The sequence below is a fragment of the Monopterus albus genome, unplaced genomic scaffold, assembly GCF_001952655.1.
Source record: "Monopterus albus unplaced genomic scaffold, M_albus_1.0 scaffold196.1, whole genome shotgun sequence".
Taxonomy (NCBI): domain Eukaryota; kingdom Metazoa; phylum Chordata; class Actinopteri; order Synbranchiformes; family Synbranchidae; genus Monopterus; species Monopterus albus.
In genome coordinates, this window is record NW_018128076.1 from 62,960 (window position 1) to 85,035 (window position 22,076).

A 22,076-nucleotide genomic window follows, 5' to 3' on the forward strand; every position below is an offset into this window, starting at 1 on the left:
ATGGAGGCAATAGATCAGAATATTAAGTCTGGCAGAAGACTGAAAAAGTCATGACTTCCATGAAGGAATGAAGCTTATAAATATTAAGCTCCACAAGTGAATCCTACTCAGAAAAAAGTGGTCATAAGCCTCACCAACTCTGACTGAAGGCCACTTGGTGAAATAAATGTGTATCTTTAAAATGATCTGTGACACCTTGCACATTTCAGCAAAAAGACGAACCTGTATACATCCACAGGCTGACTAGGTACAGTGTGCTGCTCAGCACTGGAAATGATCTGGCTTGTCAGAGCATCTACTTATGAGCTACAGTTCACACTGAGGTTAGACACATTATTTCTGACTCTGGCTGACAGGTAATAGGATGACAGAAGTGTAAAGAAAAACAGAAAAAGTATGAAATGCCTAAAGAGTCCTCATGAAAGTGTTAAGGGTTTGAACCCAGGAGCCACTAACATAGGATCCAAGGTCCTAATGAAGTCAAATTTAACATATCAACATACAGAGGAAATGCTGGGCATCAATCTGGCAAACTGCAAAATGCAAAAATTAATAAAATGTTCACTGACAATTTATGTTGTATGTTTTCCATCACAAAGTTCAATCCCGCAGTCCAGTTTCCACTTGCAACCACCACAGCGTAATTAAGCTTTTCTGTGATTGTTCTGTTGTTGGAGCCACCAGTATTCAACTGAAATGAATGAGCTGTGTTTTATAACAGAGGTTGAACACAACCTTAAAATGTCTGTTAAAATTTATCATGAAACTTAATGCTCATTTCAGGGAAATCTGGAGAGAGATGATACACAATACTCCGTGTATGTGTGTGTGCCTTTGTATTACTTACACTTAGGGGACCGAAACCTGTTAACACACTCACATTGTGGGGACTTGGCTGAATTTTAGGGTGGAAACATGATTTAAGGTAAGGTTAGGGTGAGGTTAGGTTAGGCAAGTAGTGGTTACAGTTAAGGTTAGGACAGGTCTATAGGAAATGAATGTAAGTCGATGTAAAGTCCCCACAAGAAATGAAAACACAGCCTGTGTGTGGGTGAGAGGGATCTATTTCCTGATGACTGGAGGGCACATTTGACATGTAAGGTACACCATGCTCTCAGAGTATATGGAAACTGTACATCTGTACAATAACACACACATGCAGACAATACATGCACACACGTACATATTTCTTGTGCTCACACACTCACAGTTACCAGACAGGTACACACACACACACACACATCTCACAGTATAGTGTAGTGTATACTCACAACCAGCAGCAGAACCTGTGGGGTATACAAGAGAAGAAATGTTACAAATCAAATGTCAATCAAACATTTGATCCTTTTTCTTTTGATTTTTTTCCTTCTTCCCGCTTTCTTCTTTTATTTTTTTTCCCTAATCATCTTTCTTGAACTAGTTTTTTCTCCTGCCTCATTTTCCTGTGCCTTTTCATTTTTTCTCACTATATTCCTTTATCTGTTCTTCATTGTTTTACTTTCTATTTTTTCTTTTAGTTTTCCTTTCATTTATCTGTCTATCCTTCAGCCCTTTCTTTTGTTTATCTTTCCTTTGATCCATCCTGTCCTCCTCCATTGCTCTATTGTTCTTTCTGTTTTTATTTTCTCATTCTTTCTTTTCTGATTATTTTTCTTTTTTTTGCTTTTACAGTATTCATTCTTTCATTCTTTCCTTCCATCATTCCTCCTTTTTGCTTTCTCCTCAATGGCCTAAATAATATCAAGTGATCATCATAATTATGTTTTTATGGCTCAAAAGAAAGGATGCATGAGAGATAATATTGTTAACTTTCAGATTTCCTCTCTTCATCATCCTTCCATCTCTGGCTACTTGAATATTTGAACAAAGGAAGGACAATGAAGGAGGGAGGCTACACACACACACACACACACGCTCTCTCTCTCTCCCTCTCTCTCTCTTCTCTCAGCTCCACCTCTGTTGCTAGGTTACTGCTGCCTCTTAACATACAGAAATCTAAGCCAATTGTACTGTATCACCTTGTGTCACTACTGAAGGCAGAGCCCCACAGTGCTCCAGCATGGAAGGAAATGACTCCTGTTTATCAGTGACATCACTTCCTCCTGATGTCTTATGGTAGTAATGATCTTTCTCCTACACACAATAACTACTGCTGTACTCAGCAGCCAAGGTCAAAATTATAGCTTGAAATGAGATGAGAATGAAAACAGAATTTAATTAGATCTGTTTAGGAGAAAGGACTAAAGTTAAGTGTTTGTGCAGAGTAGCAGGGATGTTTGCTCTGCTCAGGACAAGCAGTTCTACAGTGGATGTTCTGCAATGGCTACAAGTTTTGTAGCAACAAAAGAACTGATGCAGTTCCTGGGGGTGACCAAACCTACAACCTTTGCCTGTATGACTGGTTCTTATTGGTTATGATTGATGCCAGTCTCTGTGTGGACTTATTGCAAAGAAACAGGAGTTAAAATGTGTAAATAAAGTATTTAAAACATACTTAAGGTTAACGCCATTGTGATGCAGATATACAGCAGAGCACTACTTTGACATGCAGAGACCTGAACATTTTCTACTGATATCCAGAGCTGCACAATGAGGTCTTATGTGTTAAACATACATTGACTTCATAACAAGTCTTTTAAGAAACATGTTCTGTCTGCATGCAGTCAGTAAGGGACGTTTTTACTGTCCAACTTGCCATTTTTATCAAAGGCCTTTCTGTAGAAGCTTTTCAGCACTTGGTGAAACAGTTGTTGCTAAATGTCTTCGAGTGGTATCTTTGTCCAGCTTATTTGATTATGCTGCCCTCTTGTGCTACATTACTAAACATGCTGAACTGCTGCATTTATTCCTGTTCAAATATGATCATTGTTCCAGACATTACTGTATACCCACAGACTTTTTCTTGATAAGTGACTTACTGTATGTATATTTAGTTTCCATAGGTAGATGTCTGTTAATGTCTTTGTTCATGTGAAGATGTGAATGACACAGAATGGTCTGTGTTTAAACCCGTTATGTCCATCCATATGAATATGGCTATGAAAACATCAATAACCTAAATAATGTTTTCAAAGTAAATACTAAAAGGAATGGTTTTGGAACTACTTTTTAACAGGTCAATTGCCACTTCATACATTTTGTAGATACAAAATGTATGAAGCATAGTGTAGTCTTTGTAGTGTAAGATTTTTTAAAGACTCCTGAGATTCTCACCCATCTTTCTCCTTTGAGCAAGAGACAGCCACAGTGTTAAAGAACATATTCAGACCCTAGCATCATGCTAACCAGCAGTGACCTGTGACCTCTAACAGCATAACCCTTAACCTTTCCTTCTCATTGTCTTCTCTACTTCCCACCTCCATCCACCCCATGAGGTCTGTCGGTTCTTGCTGTCTCCTGTTGTGATAGAAAGTACAGTAGGTGTGGTGTCAAATTTTCACTATCCTCATATTAACTGTCTTTTCTGTTAAGGTTTCAAGATTATGTTTGTTGTACTGCATGTCTGCATGTCAGTTAGAACCATGCACAACAGTCTTACCTTGTAGTGTTTGGGTTGTTCAGATTATCGACTGCATGCCAACTCTGTTGTTCAGTGACACCCCCTCTGATTTTGATCTGCAAATCCCATGATGTTTTAAAACTCTCCAGTGAACTGATTTGAGCCTCAAAACATAAGTAGTGGGCTGGGAGGACATTTAAGTTTTTAGGTGTACTGAGTGGCAGTGTCATTATCGCTGAGAGAACAGTCAACCAGAGGACTGTGCATGGATATCGTTAAAGGATCACTCTGGTTTATCACAACTTGGGTATTATTTTCATAGTTATGTCCACTAATTTTATTAGTATCAACAACCTGTTACCACCAGGTTTTTTGCTAAAAAGAAGCCAGATAATCAGACAGGTTGGCAACAAACCCAAAGTCAAGCTGTGTCAGTTTGATTTCGGCAGCCCCAGTATCATAGATAACATATTTTTCCTCAGTGGGCTTTACAGTCTGTAGGGCATATGACACCCTGTATCTCTGGACCCTCAAACTGTTTATTGCAAATGTCTGTCACAGTTTAGAGATCCACTTCTGGTTACAACTTTGGCCTACTGTGCTTACTTTAGAGTAAGAGTGTTCTCATGATGTTTTAATACAATAAAGGATTATGACTGACATTCCAAGCATACTCATTGACCTCCAAATAAAGTGGTTAGGAGAAACTGGATAAACTCTTTCCAACCTGTCTGATCATCTGACTGCTCATATTTTCTGAGAGCATGTACCTTACCAACTTCCCATTTACTTTGGTGAGGACAATGTCATCATAAGTGTTAGAAATAATGTTCAGAGGCATGTAATAAACCGGAATGATCTTTTACCTGGATAATTTTAATATCCCGCTTTTTCATTGCATGAGGAGATGATGTTACTTCTACTGTTTGCAGATGATGAGGATACTGAGTGTGATAATAACACTGCTGCCTCTCTGGGTTTTGTCTCCCTCTTCAGGTATGGCTGGAGGAGGAGAAGGAGGAAGAGAGTGAGGACGGGCAGTTGACGGGTCCTGTCGTGTTTTGCATGCAGGCAGAGCACGCAGGGACCAGGACTTATTACTTCAGCACAGACAGCCATGAAGAGCACGAGGAGTGGATCAGAGCCATGAGTGAGGCTGCAGAGGTCAACATTCAACCAGCACAGAGGTTGTTCACACACATGCGCACAGCCATATGATACACACACATAATCAATCATGTTCTCTTCAGTCTATTCAATTAAAATGTTCATTCAAATATTGGTTGGGCTCATATGTGAAATTCATATCTTAAACTTGCTATACTTAAAATTTTATATTAAAAAAATTCCCACTCGCCCCACTTCAGGTGATATATATATCACAGCAAGAAGGTTCTGGGTTCGAGCCTGGGGCCTTTCTATGTGGAGTTTGCATGATCTTCTGATCTTCCATTGCCTGTGTGGGTTCTCTCCAGGTACACCAGCTTCCTCCCACAGGCCAAAGACATGCAGCTTAGGTTGACTGGTGACTCTAAATTGCCCGTAGGAGTGAGTGTGGTTGTTTCTCTACATGTCAGCTCTGTGATAGACTGGCACCCTGTACAGGGTGGACCCCACATCTTAAAAGCAACAATGGATCATATTGTTGCTTAAAACAATATTCAAAGGAGAACTGTTCAAAAGTTTCCTTCTCTAGTATAATGTTTTGGGGATTATTATATGCGTTGATTATTGACTCATTTACTGTACTTGGTCTGATTGTTTCTGCTTCTGTAATTAAAAAAAAAACTAAATATTCTTTTCATCTAACTTCATAGAACTAACTCGGACACGACAGCAGATCTCAATCACACTAAGGTGACTAAGGCCTCCGACCCACAACAGCAGCCACACATGCAAACACAAAATGAAGCTGATAGTGACCCTAAGATGAATGGGGTCAACAACCTTGAGACGCCCCATTCTGATCAGGAGAGAAAAAGGACTGACAGAAGACGAGGAGAGGGTGAAGATGAAAGGGGAGAACTTGCTTCTAACCAAACCACTGACTTAAATCACCATCCAAATGGTTGGGGCAACTACGGCCCTCCTAACTCCATGCCCAACAACAACAGTAGCAAACCTCCACCACCCAGAAGTCACAGTGGACATCGTAACGCTCAGAGACACCCAGAGGGGGGCGTAGGACCATTGCATGACCCCAGGGAGCAGCAGGAGAACATGGTGCTGAGGAGAGGCTTTGTGCCCAGGACAGCTCCAGAGAGAGTGGCCCAGAGGAAGAGCTCCATGGCCCAGCTGCAGCAGTGGGTCAACCAGCGGCGGGGCATGGCCTCCCAGGAGGACATCAATAGGTAGATTAGTGGAGAAAAGTGGAAACATCACATAACACCTTTATCTGGCTGCAGGTCTTCCTTTGTGTTGTTATTTGCTTCAGTGGTCATGTGGATACTGATGCTATATTGTAAGTCAATACAATAACCTCACACTGGCACAGTGATTATTTTACTAGGTGTGTGGGTATGTCCTCCGCCATGAACTTTCATTATTCATTACTGTTCTCTTTTTTCATAACATAATTAACATTCCATGATATTGTTATCTAAATACTGAGGTTATGCTATCAGATTAATTTGAGCATCCCAAAAATTAATGTCAGGCACAGACATCAGCAAAGAGTCATCTGAGGGAAAACCCTGAGTTTGACATTACCTTATAAATAAGAAATTTCTTATCTATACCTTCAAAATGTTTCCTTTACAGTATTTGATTGAAGCAATTTCCTTCCCATTTGATAAAAAATGAAATTTATTATATATTATAATAAAAAGGTAATTGCATCTCCAAGACAAAATTTCATTGTGTTACCCTAGTCCTTTTTTAAATAAGTGATAAACTCACTAAATAAATTTTTGAGTGCAGCAGGTTTAAACACTCTCCAACTACAGGTCAGTAATGTTATATCTTATTTTCATGACTTGACTTAACATTTGACAAGGAAATAATCTCAATTTTTTTCTATTCATTTCAGCCCATCTCGTTACTACCCAGTGAGCCGAGGGGCTGACTACTATGGCTACCCTGGTGGCCCCCAGTATGTGGAGGAGTACCCTCTTTATCCACCAGGGGTCCGACCTGACAGCATCTGCTCTGTCTCTGCTGTGGGGGGATATGACAGACGCTGGACTGTTGAGGAGAAGCGCCGCTCGCTGAGGGATGGGCCCCATCAGTTATACGGACCTCCAATACCCAGGGAATCATGGGGGCCACAGTTCTATGGTGGCATGGAAATATCTATGAGGCACCTCTCTATCCAGCCGCGCTCTAGGTCTGTGCCTAGATCACCATCCTTGTCATCGGGGGGGCCCTACTCACCGGTGCCACCCAACTTTGCTTCACCAGCTCGATCGCCATCTGCCCGCATTGACCGGTTTCCAGGGAGGATGAGGGATGACATAATCTATGCTGATCCATCAGTCTACAGCCTGAGGAGATCCCTCAGTTCACCAAAGGTGAAATGATGACTCTGCATGTATGCTTGTAGCCTTACAGGGTGAACATATGAAAAAGGTAACAACAATATCAAACTGACAACAGACCACAAGTCATGTAATTTTTTTGTGGCTCTAAAATCTATGACAGTTACGTATTAGATCAGACATCTTCATTAAAAGATTGACAAGCTTTTGTTCCATCATTTTCCTGTAAACAGAATGAATGTTTTGATTTAAGGTTCAAAATCAGAGCAGAACTTTAAAGTCACATAATGAACTTGAATGCCCACAACATTTCCATAAAACAAAGGCTTGTAAATAACCTTTGGTTCTACAAAAGATTTTTAATGAGATTAATAATTTGTTCTCATATGCTGCAACCACATCCTCCTTACTCCACTTTAACAACTGTGTTCTTTCCTCCATTCTTCTTTTCTCCTTATTACCTTCTTTCAGTATGACTACCCTGGTGACAGGAGGTCCTTAAGCCAAGGCTTATACCACCACAACTACCCTCTATCCCCTTCCATCCACAGTAAAATGGTATGTGCTACTGATGTGCCATAACACATATACAGCTACTGGAAGCACACACAGTCACACACGTCCTGTGGTGGGAGACAGTCTACAGTGGTTATGGCACTTAATGCATTGTTATGTGTAGCTTTGCTTTGCAGCTGCAGCCAGCTGTGGGGTTTCTGCTGCACATCTGTCCCATCTGCCTGTCTGTTTGTCCTAACTCTGTACACATCACTCTCTCTCTGGACCTTTCCTCCTGGCCTTTCTGTCTTCTGCACTTCTCTGTTGCTCTGCCCCCCAACACACCACTGGAACCACTCTTGTGTGCATATGTATATGTGTGTGGGTTTACACAAAAGAGAAATATGACTTAATGGCCAAGTCCTCAATGCACTCCACACAAGTTTCACCCATGATCAATGAAATATAAGGCTACCAATTAGCTCCATAAAGTTCAATATAATAAAAGACCGAAAGCCACTTGAAGAAAGAGGAAATGTTGCATGTTAAATTTGACAGTAAAACCATCCAAACAAACTAACAAACAAAAAATATGCTCTGGCTTTATTTCAAACAAATTGAACACGTGGCCTAATGTCATTAAAGATAGCCTGTGGTGTTTCTGAGCACAAGTAGGGCAGTGTTGAGAGTAGATTTCATTAGCATGAGGATGACATACCTGTACCCACACAAGCATGAAGATAACATGATATCACTTACTGATAGCTGATGGCAGTGATGTGACAAGATACACTGCAATGCTTCAGCAAAAAAGCAGAGAGGAAGAAATCTGCCAACTGCAAACATGGCTATAAACAATGCTGGCATCAAACACTTAAAAATGCCTTTGCCAGTGTTCTATTAGGAATGAAAAGTGTCAGGCCTCAAAGGATCCACACAATGTGTAAACAACTGTGCCTTCATCAGTTGGAGGGGAGGGGACTGGAAAGCCACTCACCATTATTTCAAATTTGAACTCCAACTACCACTTACAGCATTAAGGCCAGTGGTGTGTAGGGACTTCCTACAGAGAGCACACCATCTTGTCAGTTAAGGGGAGGATAGAGAGAGGGGGTATAACAGGCACTCTGGGCAAAAAGGCTAAATTAACAGGGAATCACCATCCTAAAACAGGCTTTCCAGACATCTAAACAATGTTCAGGTCACAAGGAGTCCGCTTTTACCAATGAACCACTGAGATCAGTCTTGGTCCACACTAAAGACAAGGACCCTGAGAGGAAAACTGGAGTGATGCTTAGGTCATGAAATAACAACTAAGCATTTTCCATGACAACTCAGCAAGCTCAATTTACTGAGGAAGAATCCCCAGAACAAGCTAGCAAAAGAGACCGCAGATGAAATTTTACTTGCAGGGAAAGGAGCAGCTTTTAGTCAAAAACTGAACAGATCTTATTATGCCCAGGAGCCATAGACCACCAGTGTGACTGGCGGGATGGTCGTGGTGCTTTGCTTTGCTGCTGTCTTAGCTCAAAGGCCTCTGTCTGTCTGTCTACTATGTGTCCGTTTGATTTCCATGTATGTTGCTGTTGCTGCTGCTGCTTGACTCAGGAGGATATATTAGACCTTCAACTCCAGCGCAACCTGGATTTCCTAGACCAACAGGTAGGAGGACACACATGAACAGAAAGCTGTTTGCTATTACATATTTCACATTTCTCAGTCAGAGTTGACATGGTCAGTCGCTGAGGTCCCTTCCCTCCTTTCCTATGTTTCTTCTTCTTTCCTTCCAAAGGGTGCTTATCTGTAAATTAGTTTTGATAAATTATTATTAGCTTCTCCTAACACAGTTCCAGTATTGTTCCAATCATCCTGTTACACAAGCTGGTTATCAGGTCTCTGTAATGTGAGCTGAATCTTCAGGTGCTCGAGGGAAGCCACCTTATTGGCATGGTCACCCGAATGGTGGAGCGCTCATCCACTTCAGCAAAGCTCTGTGTACAAGTAAGAGAGGAGAGAGTGCCACAGGGAGGCAGGCTTCAGCTGGCAGCACTTCATCAGGGTTAAGCTCTAACTAATTTCCAGTGGGGCTCTCTTCTAAACCTTTTTGTCTTTGGGTAATTAGAGAGCCAATGTTGGCTGGTCCAGTCTGCTCCAATTTAGTCCTTATTTAGGGCTGGACAAAGGCCTATATAGATCACTGAAAGACCAGATATTCCATACTTACCCAAGCCTGCCTCTCTTCTCTTCTGTCATTGTCTCGTCTGCATGTGGTCCACACTATCACTCACAGTTCAGCAGATCTGCAGATAATCACTAAGAGCTCAGCGTAATCATTTCCTCTTTGGCACAGGTTTCTTTGTTTAGATGTCTTTCTCTTAACGACTTTTTCAATAAATGAAGCTTGACATTCCTCAGGATAAAGAACATAATACAAACACTGCATTTTTGTTCTCCTCTCATTGCTGCAGTTAGTGTCTATACTGTGATGATCATTTAGATCATTTGTTCCACTTTGCTTCCCCAGGTGCCTCCTTTCCATGATGTCTACAGCAGAGACTTACATCCTACACTGAAACTCAATGAGATTGAAACCAGTGTAAGGGAATTAATGCTGCATACACATTATAAACCTACTTTACAAACACACTCTTACAACTGGATGATTTACACTTCTTTTTAAATACTCCATATAGCCAAAATTATGTGATCACCACTGTATATATATTTTGATCTTTGATGCAGAAAGCCAGCTCCTCAAAAGAAAAGTTTTCCCAGTTTAATGTGGAAGAACTTGAGACACTGATATCACCAAATCAGTGGTGAAACCAGAGGAGTGGAGATGATTAATGGCATGTGCCTTGCTTATATGGGTGTTATATTTTTGGCCTAATACATAAGCTAGTACTGATGCAGATCCTATACATCTTTGTGCTCTTTCTCTTTGTTTTATGTTTTCTCTGCGGTTTCCTCAAAATGCATGTGGTAACTACCCATTGTTCTGTCTGACAGAAACTCTTGGGTCGACTGTGTGAGCAGAACCGAATTTTAAAAGACCACGAGGCTGTTGTCCACAGACTGAGAATGGACAAGGTACATAACTGTCCTCACAATATGTTTAAGAAGTATTTTGTATTGTAGTTTTTGCCTGTTATTCTGTTCCAATGGAAAAAACAACAACAAACTGTGACGTTATCTGAGTTTCTTACACTTCTTACCACAACAACTGTGAGGATCTGTTATACTGAAGGAAACCCATAAACTTACATAACTTACCATATGTGAGGATATATATCTACGCATTGACCAGGAAAACAGAAGCATTTGACAATCAAATACACCAGCTCTGCAATAACTGCAACATGTTTGCTGTTCCCAGGACAGCCTAGAGGAAGCGCTGGTGGCAACTCATCAGGAGATGGAGCTGTACCATAACCAGCATTTGGCTATGGAAAAACTGCAGTTTAAAAAGGAAACCCTGCAGAACCAACTGATCAACATCAGAGGGGAGCTTTCCCAGGCCTCCAGTGTAAGAAAGTGCATCACATATTCAGGATAGTCACTGTGTGATCCAAAATAAATTTGAAAAAATTTCAAAAAATCACCTAGCTGCAATTTACAAAGATGACTGTCTATCTTTATATTTTGGAATTATATAGTATGTTTATTTTTTTAAGTCTAGCCATTATTCCTACTACTTACAGTCCAAACCTATAAGTTATTTGGACAGTAGCTTTTATTTTCAAGCTCAGTTTTTCTGCACATTTAACTTGAAATAAAATAATCAGTACTTTCCAGCCTTGAGTACATCAGTTTTGAAAGGGTTATTTATGGGAGACATAGCAATTTTAACACACAGTGTCCAGGGATTTGGGTTTAAACAGATCTATATTATGACAAAATTATCACATTTAATATTCTGTGGAAAAATATTATGTAGCCTGAAGTCTTGGACCCACAGACATCAGCAAACACTTGGTATCTTCTCTGGTGATGCTGCGGGCCTTTGCTGCAGACCCCTTTGCTTTTTGCTTGTTGTGGGGTCTCTCTGGCTTTAGTCTGGTCTTCAGCAAGTGGAATGCAGCTCAATAAATACCAGTGTGCCTGTTGCATTTGCAGCAATATTTACATAAATATAAAAACAAGAGCAGGATTGTAACAAAAAGCCTAACGTTCATTTAAAAGTTTACTTCCATCTATTTAAAATCAGAAAGGCATGATTTATGTAAGCCATTTATGTAAGCCACTGATGTTAGAAACATTCTCTGAGTATAGTGGCTTTTATTTGTACCTCACTCAGGCTTTGACCACCACTCATATGGAGTTTGAAGCATTAGAGGATGAGGCCCATGCCATTCATGGAGATCTATGGGAGCAGCTAAATTCTGGCGGGCAGGTAAAAGATCCTACTGTTGTCATCCCTTTTTAGTTTTAAAGCCTCAGCTGTAAGGAAAATGGAAAGCATGTTTGACAGCAAGAATCAAAAATCAGCCATTCACTTACATAAAAACAATTAAGATTACAGTATGTTCACTTTTAAAATTTCATGATAAAAATAAAGAAATAAATAATCACCCAGACTGACATTTAATAAGCCTTATCAGCAACCAGTGAGAGTTTATTTATATAACCACTGTGGTACCTTGTATATGAAAAAGATCACTCTTTTAAATCTAAGAATTGCCATATTTTTCCTCCTCTCCACAGATTGTAAAGGTTATGTAAAAGTTATGATGTACTGTATAACCATTAGGCATGAAAATATGACTTAAAAGCAAGGTCAACAGTACTCTTTGACTGTGCTGGACCTGTAGTACCGATGGTCCACCATTACTAATGTCTTATGACTTCTGATTTGCCCTTTCACCACACTGGAGATTGTTTCTTCAGTAAAAAAGTAGTTCAACTTCCCTCTCTCACTTTATTTTGTCTGCCACGGCTTTTTGCAGAGTGAACTAGTTCGTAGACACATCCAGAAAGAGTTTTGGAGAGTCCAGGATGTATTAGAGGGACTGCACAAGAATAATTCATCCAGAGGTACTGACACAGCCAAGCACAGAGGTAAGACACTGGAGCTGAGAAATTATTATTTCAATTTGGAATATTGGAAATACTAGTCTTTAACATGTATGTCCTAATGACTCTATCCCTGCCACCCCCACCACCCTTTCTTTCTCTTGCACAGTGGCCAGCGGTGCATCAGGTTCTTTTAGCACTAATAGTCCAGCCAGTCCCCTGAGCTCAATAAGCCTCACCAGCCCACTCAGCCCCTTCTCCCCAGTGGCCGGCTCTCAGGCCTCCCCCACCAAACTGTTGGGCTCAGAGGTAAGCACCGGACAAGGCCAGCTGGGGACTAACTCCAATACAAAACCTGGCACAAGCCCATGCTCAGACTGTAGAACCAACCCTGAAGTGCAAAGGAGACCAAGCTCTAAACCTTGTCCCAAGTCATGCATAGCGCCTCATTTTAAAACTGACCCTAAATGTAGGTTTAGACCCAAAAGTTAGAGGGAGCCTGACTCAAGCCTGCATGCAGCACACAAACACACTTTGGTTCTCAAACCCATGAGCATGCTTTTCCTCAGCCTACCCTAGTATTCCAGAACCCTGGGGAGTCCTTGGGCAGATTAGACCCCATGATAGGGGAAAACATCAATTGCAGAACGATTTCAGACTTTAACAAACCTATATGTTTAGCCAAAGCCAGAGCAGAAGGCCAGATCAGTTTTCTTCAAGTACTATGCCAGAATTCCAAATATACCAACTCAGACACACTCCTAACACACTCTGACCCTCAGAACATTAGTTGGTTAACCTCAAATGGTTGTATCCAAAAAGTCAGGATAGGCCTTAGAAAAAGATGTCTTTCCAGTTTCCCACTCTTCCCACTTCTCAGCAAGATACATAATTTCAAAAACCTGTCCTCCAACAGGTGCTTTTCTATGCCTGAATCCCAGATCCTGCTTCTCCAGGACTCCTGTCTGATTAATGTTTTATCATTACGCTACAGCCCAGATGTTTATACACCTGTAGTCCCTTGTTTTAGAAGTTGTAGCCCTGAAACCCAGCACCATCGTCAGCTGGCTTCTCTCAGGTGCTAGGCCACATACTTACTGTACCTCAACTATCAAGGAGAACTTGGCTTTGATCAAGTGATCTGTGCCATACCACAGTCTGACATAAATGGTGATCATTCAGGTAAAGTAACCACTTTACCTTTGTGCAGACCAATCAATAAACAAACAAATACTGTAAATAAATATCCATCACATAATAGTTTACCTTAATTCTAAGATTCAGATTAGTCCCAGTTTCATCTGTTCTGATTTGTAAAAATGTAAATACATGGACAACATTTATTCCCAAACAAGCATTTTATGTTGCCATTGCTAAAGGTCATGACATAATCCAGTTAATCACTTCACAGATACATCCTTATCTCACCTTTCAGTTGTCAGTGCTCATTCTTTGACTGCTCTACAAAGACCCAATGGAAGCAGGGAATCTGTTTTTGTCATTGGTGCTCTTTGACACTGATTTGCTTTGGTCTGATTCACATTGCTGCATCCGGTACTTTTTACCATGCTAACTCTGAGAGACGAAGCAGTCCAAGTAACTTTAAAACAGTGCTGATTTATTCAATGAACACAGGTAAAAATTAACATTACACGTTCAGGTATCTTGCACCTCCAACATGCACGCACGTGGCAGCTGAAAGATGAAAGACCCCGAACCACAACAGGCCTATACATTATATCACTTCGGGCTAACCCCATACTACAGAGAGAGATGCCAAACTGTGACGTCTCCCAGGGACAGCTTTGCAGCTGGCCAGAGCAATAGCCAAAACATGAGGAAAAATCAATGTGTGAATGTCTGTTGATTATGTGGTGTGTAGCTAAAAACATTCTAACACGACCTCTAGTGACATATCCTAACATTAAACATAAGAAAATATTATGGCTATGGCTACAGTTATACACGTCATAATAATAATATTAAACATCCTGTCTTCTAACAGTCATCAACTTTCTATCTAGTTATCCTTGACCATAAGCAACCTGCTGCAACTCATAAGAATGACTAAGCATTTAACAGTCTGAGCTAGACACCCTGTCTACTCTAAACATTTCTAATACATCAAGTATCTAACCAATATCTATCTGACTAAAAATACCTAACAACATAAAGATTTTGGGGATTTAATGTGATGAATCTTGTAGGCCAGCACTTGTGACCAGGGTTCCCGTAAGTTAAGATTTCACTTGTGCTATAGAAGAGGCATGTTCTCTCAATGACATTAATATTTGGGATAAACCCTTGTTATGAAAAACAAAGATCAGTGGGTGATTTGTTCACAATTTGACTGTTCAGAGTTTCATGTCAAGCAAATAAACCATATTCAGATATATGTGTTGAACATACAAATCAGTTATTCAATTTTGGTTTGCTTAAGGATGTACCTGATACAAGTTGAATTACTTTGTGTTGAACTAAACACCGTCACTGCTGTCTCAAATAGCAATGACAAGCTTTACCCTTTCAATTCCACTTGAATCAAAAAATGATCTAATTTGTTTCCCCGCAATGCAGTGCTGTTACATACAATGTAATTTATCCACATTAGCCTAACAAGCAAATATTCTTCTTCACAAGTTTTGCTTGTCATGGATTATGGATGTAACTCACAGAAGCTGTCAGGCTAGGTATGTTTTTGGCCACCTGGGAATTTTCATTTCTAACTCTTTAGCATGGGATCAAGACCCCATTCCATAGAATCATTCCCATGAAACCTTTCTGCTCTGCACTTTGCTTGGCTTAATCCTGATGTGCAGCACTCTCTCTTCACCTTATTCTTTCTCCTTTCTTCCGTCCTTCCTCTTATCCTTTTAGGAAAGTGTTCCCCCAAGGCCTCCCCTCCCTAAGTCTTATTACCCTTTGGAGCCCTCCCCTACCTTCCCTCCCTCCATCCCTCCCCTGCCTTTTGACAGCACCACCTGGTTACGCAGCTTGGGCATCGATGATGGTTACCTTGATGGTGAAGATTCTCACATCAGAAAGGTATTTGGGCATCAGTGCCCTTGTCCAGCTGTCCCTTCATCCAGTCCTAACTGTTGTCCAGTGTCATCTTTTAACTTCAATCTTAACCATTTAAGCCACCAGACACCCTCCAAAGTCCATGTTTTTCTTTTGAAAACCTGCATTTGTTCAAGAACTTCACTCATTGCCTTTGATTATCTCTCTCTGTTCTCCATACAGCTTGTATTTGATCTACAGTGACTGCTCCACCTTTGCTCTTGTTAGTGCCGTTGCCACTAAAATTCATGTCAACTGCATGCTGTAATAGAATGTGTTTTTTATTTTTACAAAACACAATACATTTCAATTCATAATGCACTGTGGGTGCGTTGGTATGAAGGCCACCACTTGTGAAAGATGAGCAACACTTGCAGTAGCACATGGTATAGTTGTGGGTTTCTCTACAACCAAAGATCTTCTGTCAAACTCTCTATGAGCCTATTTATGTAGTATCTTTGTAGTGATGTAGGCGTGTTACACATGGTCACACCAGGTAGGGTACAGTGAAAGTCATTAATGAAATAGGTGATGCTGGAAGCATTTTGGGGAACACCTTCATCCTCAGTCTCTCACTAGAACATGAGTGATCACAGTTAATTCAAGGGGTCAGTGAAGGTTCTCAGTCAGCAAGGTGAAGTTAACTGGAAGGTGAGTCATGGTAACTGGACTTTTTTCTTGTTAGTTTGAAACATTTCACTGCTCATCCAAGTAGCTTCTTCACTATGAGAAAGGCTGGTTAGAGATAGAAATATGGTATTCCTTACAAACCTTTTTCAAACTAAAGAAGCTACTTGGATGAGCTAACAAGAAGCTAACAAGAAAGAAGTCCCGTTGCCATGACTCAACTTCCAGTTAATTCAAGGGGATATATTTGTTATATTTGTGCCATCATCCCGTTTTACAACTGTCTACAAAACCTGATGTATTTTTCTTCTGGAGCAGTTTATACTCCAAGAGAAATAAGCATCCATTGTGGATTCTCAGGGATTGTTCCCTCCAAGGTCACTGTCAGGATGGTTTGCAACTGGTCAATAGTACAGTCAGAGCTTACCAAAATTAAAGAGCCTATGGCATGCTTTTCTGTTTTTTTCTGACTTATCTACAGTGTTACAATGATGAATTATTATCTTAAACATCACTGAAAGCTCATAAAACAAGGTGTACCTATGTTGCACTTTATGCAGAAGCAACTCGGTTTATACAAGTCTCGTGAAGAAGTCTTGACTTTTTTTCCAACTATGTAAAGTCTTACACAATAGTTCACAGATTTTCTTGAATGGTCATATTCTCCTGGCTGTGCACAGTCATGTGAGCTTACCTGTGGCCAGAGGATTCTAACAATCCATGATGTTATTGTCAGTGCAAGGCTACCTGTTGGGACTGTATGTATGTGGTCGCCTGTAATGCGAGGGATTTGTGGGGAAGATGCAGCGATGCATTGGTTGGATTTACTGACCTTGAAGTTTGCAGTACTCGATGAGACATAACGGTAAGTAGAAAAACAAAACAAAACAAAAAAAATTGCATGGCCGCTAATGTGTTGTTTTTGTAGAGAATTTTTGTAAGGCTGGAGAAGTTGCTATGTCTGCATTATGCCAGTTAAAATATAAGGTTTCTCAATTACCCGCTTTGTTCAGAGTGTTACAAATCTCTTTTCATTTGTACATATACTGTTGTTTATCTATCTGTGGAGAAGAAATTCAAATGAATTAATGCTGTTGCGGTTCCTCATGCTCTCCACATTCATATTGCAGATCCCTTTGGTTGGGCTAGCCCCATACTACACAGAAACGTCAACCGAGACGTCTCTGTTGCCAGCTTTGCAGCTGGCCATAACAGTAGTCAAAACATGAAGCAAATCAACGTGTGTGTGTGTCTGTTGATTAAGTGGTGTGTAGCTAAAAACATTCTCACAGACCTCTAGTAACATGTCGTGACTTAAACATAAGAACATATTATGGCTCAGGCTACAGTTATACACGTCATAATAATAATATTAAACACCCTGTCTGCTGACAGTCATCAACTCTTCTCTCTAGTTATCCTTGACGAGATGTACCCTGTAGAAACTCATAAGCATGCCTAAGCATTTAACAGTCTAACCAGACATCCTATCTCCACTAAACATTTCTAATACATAAAGTATCTATCCAATTTCTATCTGACTAAAAAATACCTAACAATATTCTGGCTCAAACACGTCAGGTCAGATTTGAGTTACTGTTGAAAATGTAGCTTATTTGTCAGTGCTTTTTGCTTACGCATTGTTATAGCTTTGTGACGGGCAACAGGAGTTGTGCATGTTCACAGAGTATGCTCTCATTTCCCAGAGGAGGCTCTTGAGTTTTATCTTTTTGAAATAATTACAGATTATTTGGAGTTATGATGGGTAGAAAGCTAATCTAGAGGTACCCAAGATTAAACATTAAAGGGCTGGAAATTAGCAAAATGAGCATGCCATGGGCTCTTGAACTGTTTTGCAGAAGCTCAGTGAGTGAGTTCACTGATCACTGAGTTTCCACTGAAATAAAATGATTCTGGTTGGATAGTTCACTGTCATATATCCTGGTGTGATCAGGCCATTACTAGGTCTGCAAGTAATGTGTTGCTTCTTCTAGTAGAGGTATACCAGCCATTTTAACATGATGCCTCGATAGCTATGCACAATAATTCATTATCTACTGCATTATGTTTAATCAGCAGCTTTGAAAGAGTATTTGAATTTTTTACCACCTTCAAGTTTAATAGTGATTACATGAGAAATAATATCAATGCTGTATATTGCAGACCAAGTTTGGAGAACAAAACAATATCAGTGATGCGCAAGACCAGATCCAGGAGAGACAATCCACCATGAATAAAGGTAACAACCTAAGCTCAAGTTTCCATGTTATAATGTCTCCTTTCTAGGCTGATAATCATAATCCAGTAGTTAATTCAGGGGTTGGTACACCTCATGGAGCACCGGATTACACTCATGACATTTCTGCTATTGACATTTGTTATTACAGATGAAAGAATCACAATAATCCAATTCATAATTCTTCATAAGTCTTTTGAGGTGTTATTATGTCATTAAATCTATTTTCCTGCAGGTACCATACCAGCATTAGAGCAAATATTTTTTATGCAGTTGTCCTTGGGCACAAGTTTGTGTCTTTGTAGAGTCTGACACCAACAGAGAATACTCACAGGGCAAATTTCATGCACATTTCACACTGAAAATGCATATATGTTAAAACTTTCCCAGACCTCCTCTTATTGCACATGTAGGTGAATATCTGTGGCTGTTCTTGGTAGAACCATGCATACACAGACCTCTCTAAAATCAGAAACACCTTGCAGTTAAATAGTTTGGCCTACTTCTGTTTGCTACACTTTTTCATCTACTTAAAGGCTCTATTCTATTATAAAGCCACGTCCGGTTCTTTCAAACCAGGAACTCAGTGAGACGAAGCAGACCACTTGAGTATATAAAAAAATATAACCGTGCTGGTTTATTCAAAGGGTCACAGGCAAGAATTAACATTACACGTCCAGGCATCTTCCACCCCCAAAACTGCGCGCAGGCAGCCCGGAAGAAGAAAAGCCCTGACCCCTAATAGCCTATACATTTTATCTGGTTGGTTGGGCTAGCCCATTCTACGCAGGCAACGTCAAACCGTGGCGTCACCTGATAAGCCAGCTTTGCAGCTGACCAGAGCAGTAGTCAAAACATCAAGAAAATAATGTGTGTGAATGTTGATTATGTGGTGTGTATCTAAAAACATACAGGACATTCAGGGACATGTCCGAACAGTAAGCCTCGGAAGATATTATGATTAAGATTACGGCTAAACATATCATACAGTAGCCACTTTCTATCTAGTTATCCTTGAACATAAACAACCTGGAGTAACTCCTGGAAGTGAGTAAGCATTTATCAGCCTGAGCTAGACATCCTGTCTACACTAAAGACATTTCTAATACAACAAGTACCTAACCAATATCTATCTGACTAAAAAATACCTAACAGTTTCTAGGTCGAAGACGTGTCACCTCTCATCTGTTAGAAATTAATAAATCAGTCAGATAATTATTAGACATTAATGTGTTAGACTTTAATGTGTTAGTAATGCAGTTTAGTAAGATTCAAAGTAAAGGCTCTATTCTATTATAAAGCCACGTCCGGTTCTTTCAAACCAGGAACTCAGTGAGACGAAGCGGACCACTTGAGTATATAAAAAAATATAACCGTGCTGGTTTATTCAAAGGGTCACAGGCAAGAATTAACATTACACGTCCAGGCATCTTCCACCCCCAAAGCTGCTCGCAGGCAGCCCGGAAGAAGAAAGACCCTGAACCCAAGATCTCTATACAATTTAATCACTTCGTTGGGCTAGCCCCATCCTACACAGGCCACGTCAAACCGTGACGTCACCTGATATGCCAGCTATGCAGCTGACCAGAGCAGTAGTCAAAACATGGAGAAAATTCAAGTGTGTGGCTGTTGATTAGTGGTGTGCATCTAAAAACATACAGGACATTCAGGGACATGTCCGAACAGTAAGCCTCGGAAGATATTATGATTAAGATTACGGCTGAACATATCATGCTACTAGCAATATTCATCCTGCCTGCAGACTCTTCAATCTAGTTGACCTTGGGGCCCACATGCAGCCTGCAGCAAGCTCATGACAATGAACTAAGCATTTAACAGCCTGAGCTAGACATCCTGTCTACACTAACATTTTCTAATACAACAGATCTCTAACCAATATCTATCTAACTAAGAAATTACCTAACATTCTGTAGATTGATATGTGCATCAAAATCATCAAATTGCTTTTTAATGAGACTGAGAAAGATTACCAACATTCTGCACTGCAGAATTTTCACAGGTCCTCCTACCTAAATGTTGGACAAAACCAGTCCTTGCATGTTCTTACATAAACTATAATATGATCCATATGGCCCTTCCAGCAGCACACTTGACTTGACCTTTGTTGTCACTGACACAATCATAAACACACATTTACAATTATGGAACCATCATTGTTTCACAAAAAAAAGGGTGGTTATGTTTACTCCATTGACTATATATGTCTGTGCAGATTCTCAGTCATCCAGGTTATAGTAAGCTGAAAAAACTTAGAAAAAATCAACTGGACTAGATTTCTAGGTCGAAGATGTTTCACTTCTCATCCAAGAGGCTTCATCATTTCTGACTGACTGGTGTTGAGCCTGAGATATTTACCCCCCTCGGTGGTGTTTCAGTCCTTTGAAGGCCAACAATGCCCCTTAACGACTGAGTCGTTATAGCCCAGTATCGGTGAGAGTCGTTACCTGTCTTTGAATCCTCCCCTGTCGACCGACGCCTAGGCCACAGACTCTCAGAGGTAACGACTCAGTTGTTAAGGGACGTTGTTGGCCTTCAAAGGACTGAAACACCACCGAGGGGGATAAATATCTCCGGCTCAACACAAGTCAGAACTGATGAAGCCTCTTGGATGAGAGGTGAAACGTCTTTGACCTAGAAATCTAGTCCAGTTGATTTTTCCAAGTTTTTTTAGCCATTGATTATATAATAGACCCCCCAGTGACTGGTTGCAGTACAGTATATGTCATAAATCCCACCCCCTCCATGTTAGTGGATGGGACATAAGCAAAACTAAAAACTTTAAAGTACAAATCAAATAGATTTTTCCCAGAGGTGATTTCTATGGTTTTTGGTAGATATGATATGATGATAGATATGATGTTCATGTGTGTATTAGTAGATATTTTTCTGGTGAGTTTTTTAATGTTATTTGATCATATAAAAAATGGTGTATTTCAGATAATATGAGAGCTTTGATTGGTGGTCTGATATATCACACATCTACTTGTCGCTACTGTACAGAATCTGGCAGCAAAATGCCACATTGGCAGCTTCCATATTCATGATATTTTGGCTTCACTTTCTTATAGTGGGGGGAAGTGATGATGCCTTGTCCATTATTTATATACAGTCTATGGTTTAAGAGCACCGACTACCTGATTGGGTTTTTAAAAAGGCTATGGTTCAAATAACCCCTGTTCTCCTGGTTACAATAATTAACATGAATATGGAACGATCATGGATAAACAAAACAAAACACTGTAATCGGATAACAGTCTTTTTGAGAAAGTCACGTGTTTTCTGACTCACAAATCCACCCCAGCCTCCTACTCCTCCTAATGTTGACTTTGTCATATACTATGTCACCACATTTTCTTCTCTCATAATTACTGTGGTCACTAGAGGTCACCTAAAGGTACATAAGCTGGTGGCACAAACATAAGGAGTGAATTGGCCACAACAACTTGTAGAGCGTCAGGCCTTTTCTGTATAGTTGAGTAAATACCTACTTATCACACATCAGCAGAAATGAGATAGATCACAAATTTAGTGACAGTTGTTGTTTACTGTAACACATGGAAACATATTCAATTCAGTTTTATTTGTATAGCACCAAATCACAACAAAAGTCATCTCAGGACACTTTACAAAGTAAGGTCTAAACCTTACT

General features: G+C 40.2%; 1 protein-coding gene across 8 annotated transcripts in view; it reads left to right on the plus strand.

The window, feature by feature from the left end:
• plekha6 (pleckstrin homology domain containing, family A member 6) overlaps positions 1 to 22,076 on the plus strand; it is a 113,049-nt gene that overhangs the window by 61,708 nt on the left and 29,265 nt on the right. For 3 of the 8 annotated variants that reach the window (XM_020617888.1, XM_020617887.1, XM_020617891.1), the window contains exons 5-17: positions 4,496 to 4,686; positions 5,317 to 5,850; positions 6,528 to 7,008; positions 7,447 to 7,533; positions 9,079 to 9,132; positions 9,995 to 10,066; positions 10,480 to 10,560; positions 10,847 to 10,996; positions 11,768 to 11,863; positions 12,417 to 12,528; positions 12,653 to 12,792; positions 15,361 to 15,528; positions 18,334 to 18,409. In XM_020617888.1, the coding sequence (XP_020473544.1) occupies positions 4,496 to 4,686; positions 5,317 to 5,850; positions 6,528 to 7,008; positions 7,447 to 7,533; positions 9,079 to 9,132; positions 9,995 to 10,066; positions 10,480 to 10,560; positions 10,847 to 10,996; positions 11,768 to 11,863; positions 12,417 to 12,528; positions 12,653 to 12,792; positions 15,361 to 15,528; positions 18,334 to 18,409 (2,242 nt within the window). The remainder of the gene's footprint in view (positions 1 to 4,495; positions 4,687 to 5,316; positions 5,851 to 6,527; positions 7,009 to 7,446; positions 7,534 to 9,078; positions 9,133 to 9,994; positions 10,067 to 10,479; positions 10,561 to 10,846; positions 10,997 to 11,767; positions 11,864 to 12,416; positions 12,529 to 12,652; positions 12,793 to 15,360; positions 15,529 to 18,333; positions 18,410 to 22,076) is intronic. The other 5 variants (XM_020617890.1, XM_020617894.1, XM_020617895.1 and 2 more) reach the window with 3 other exon arrangements.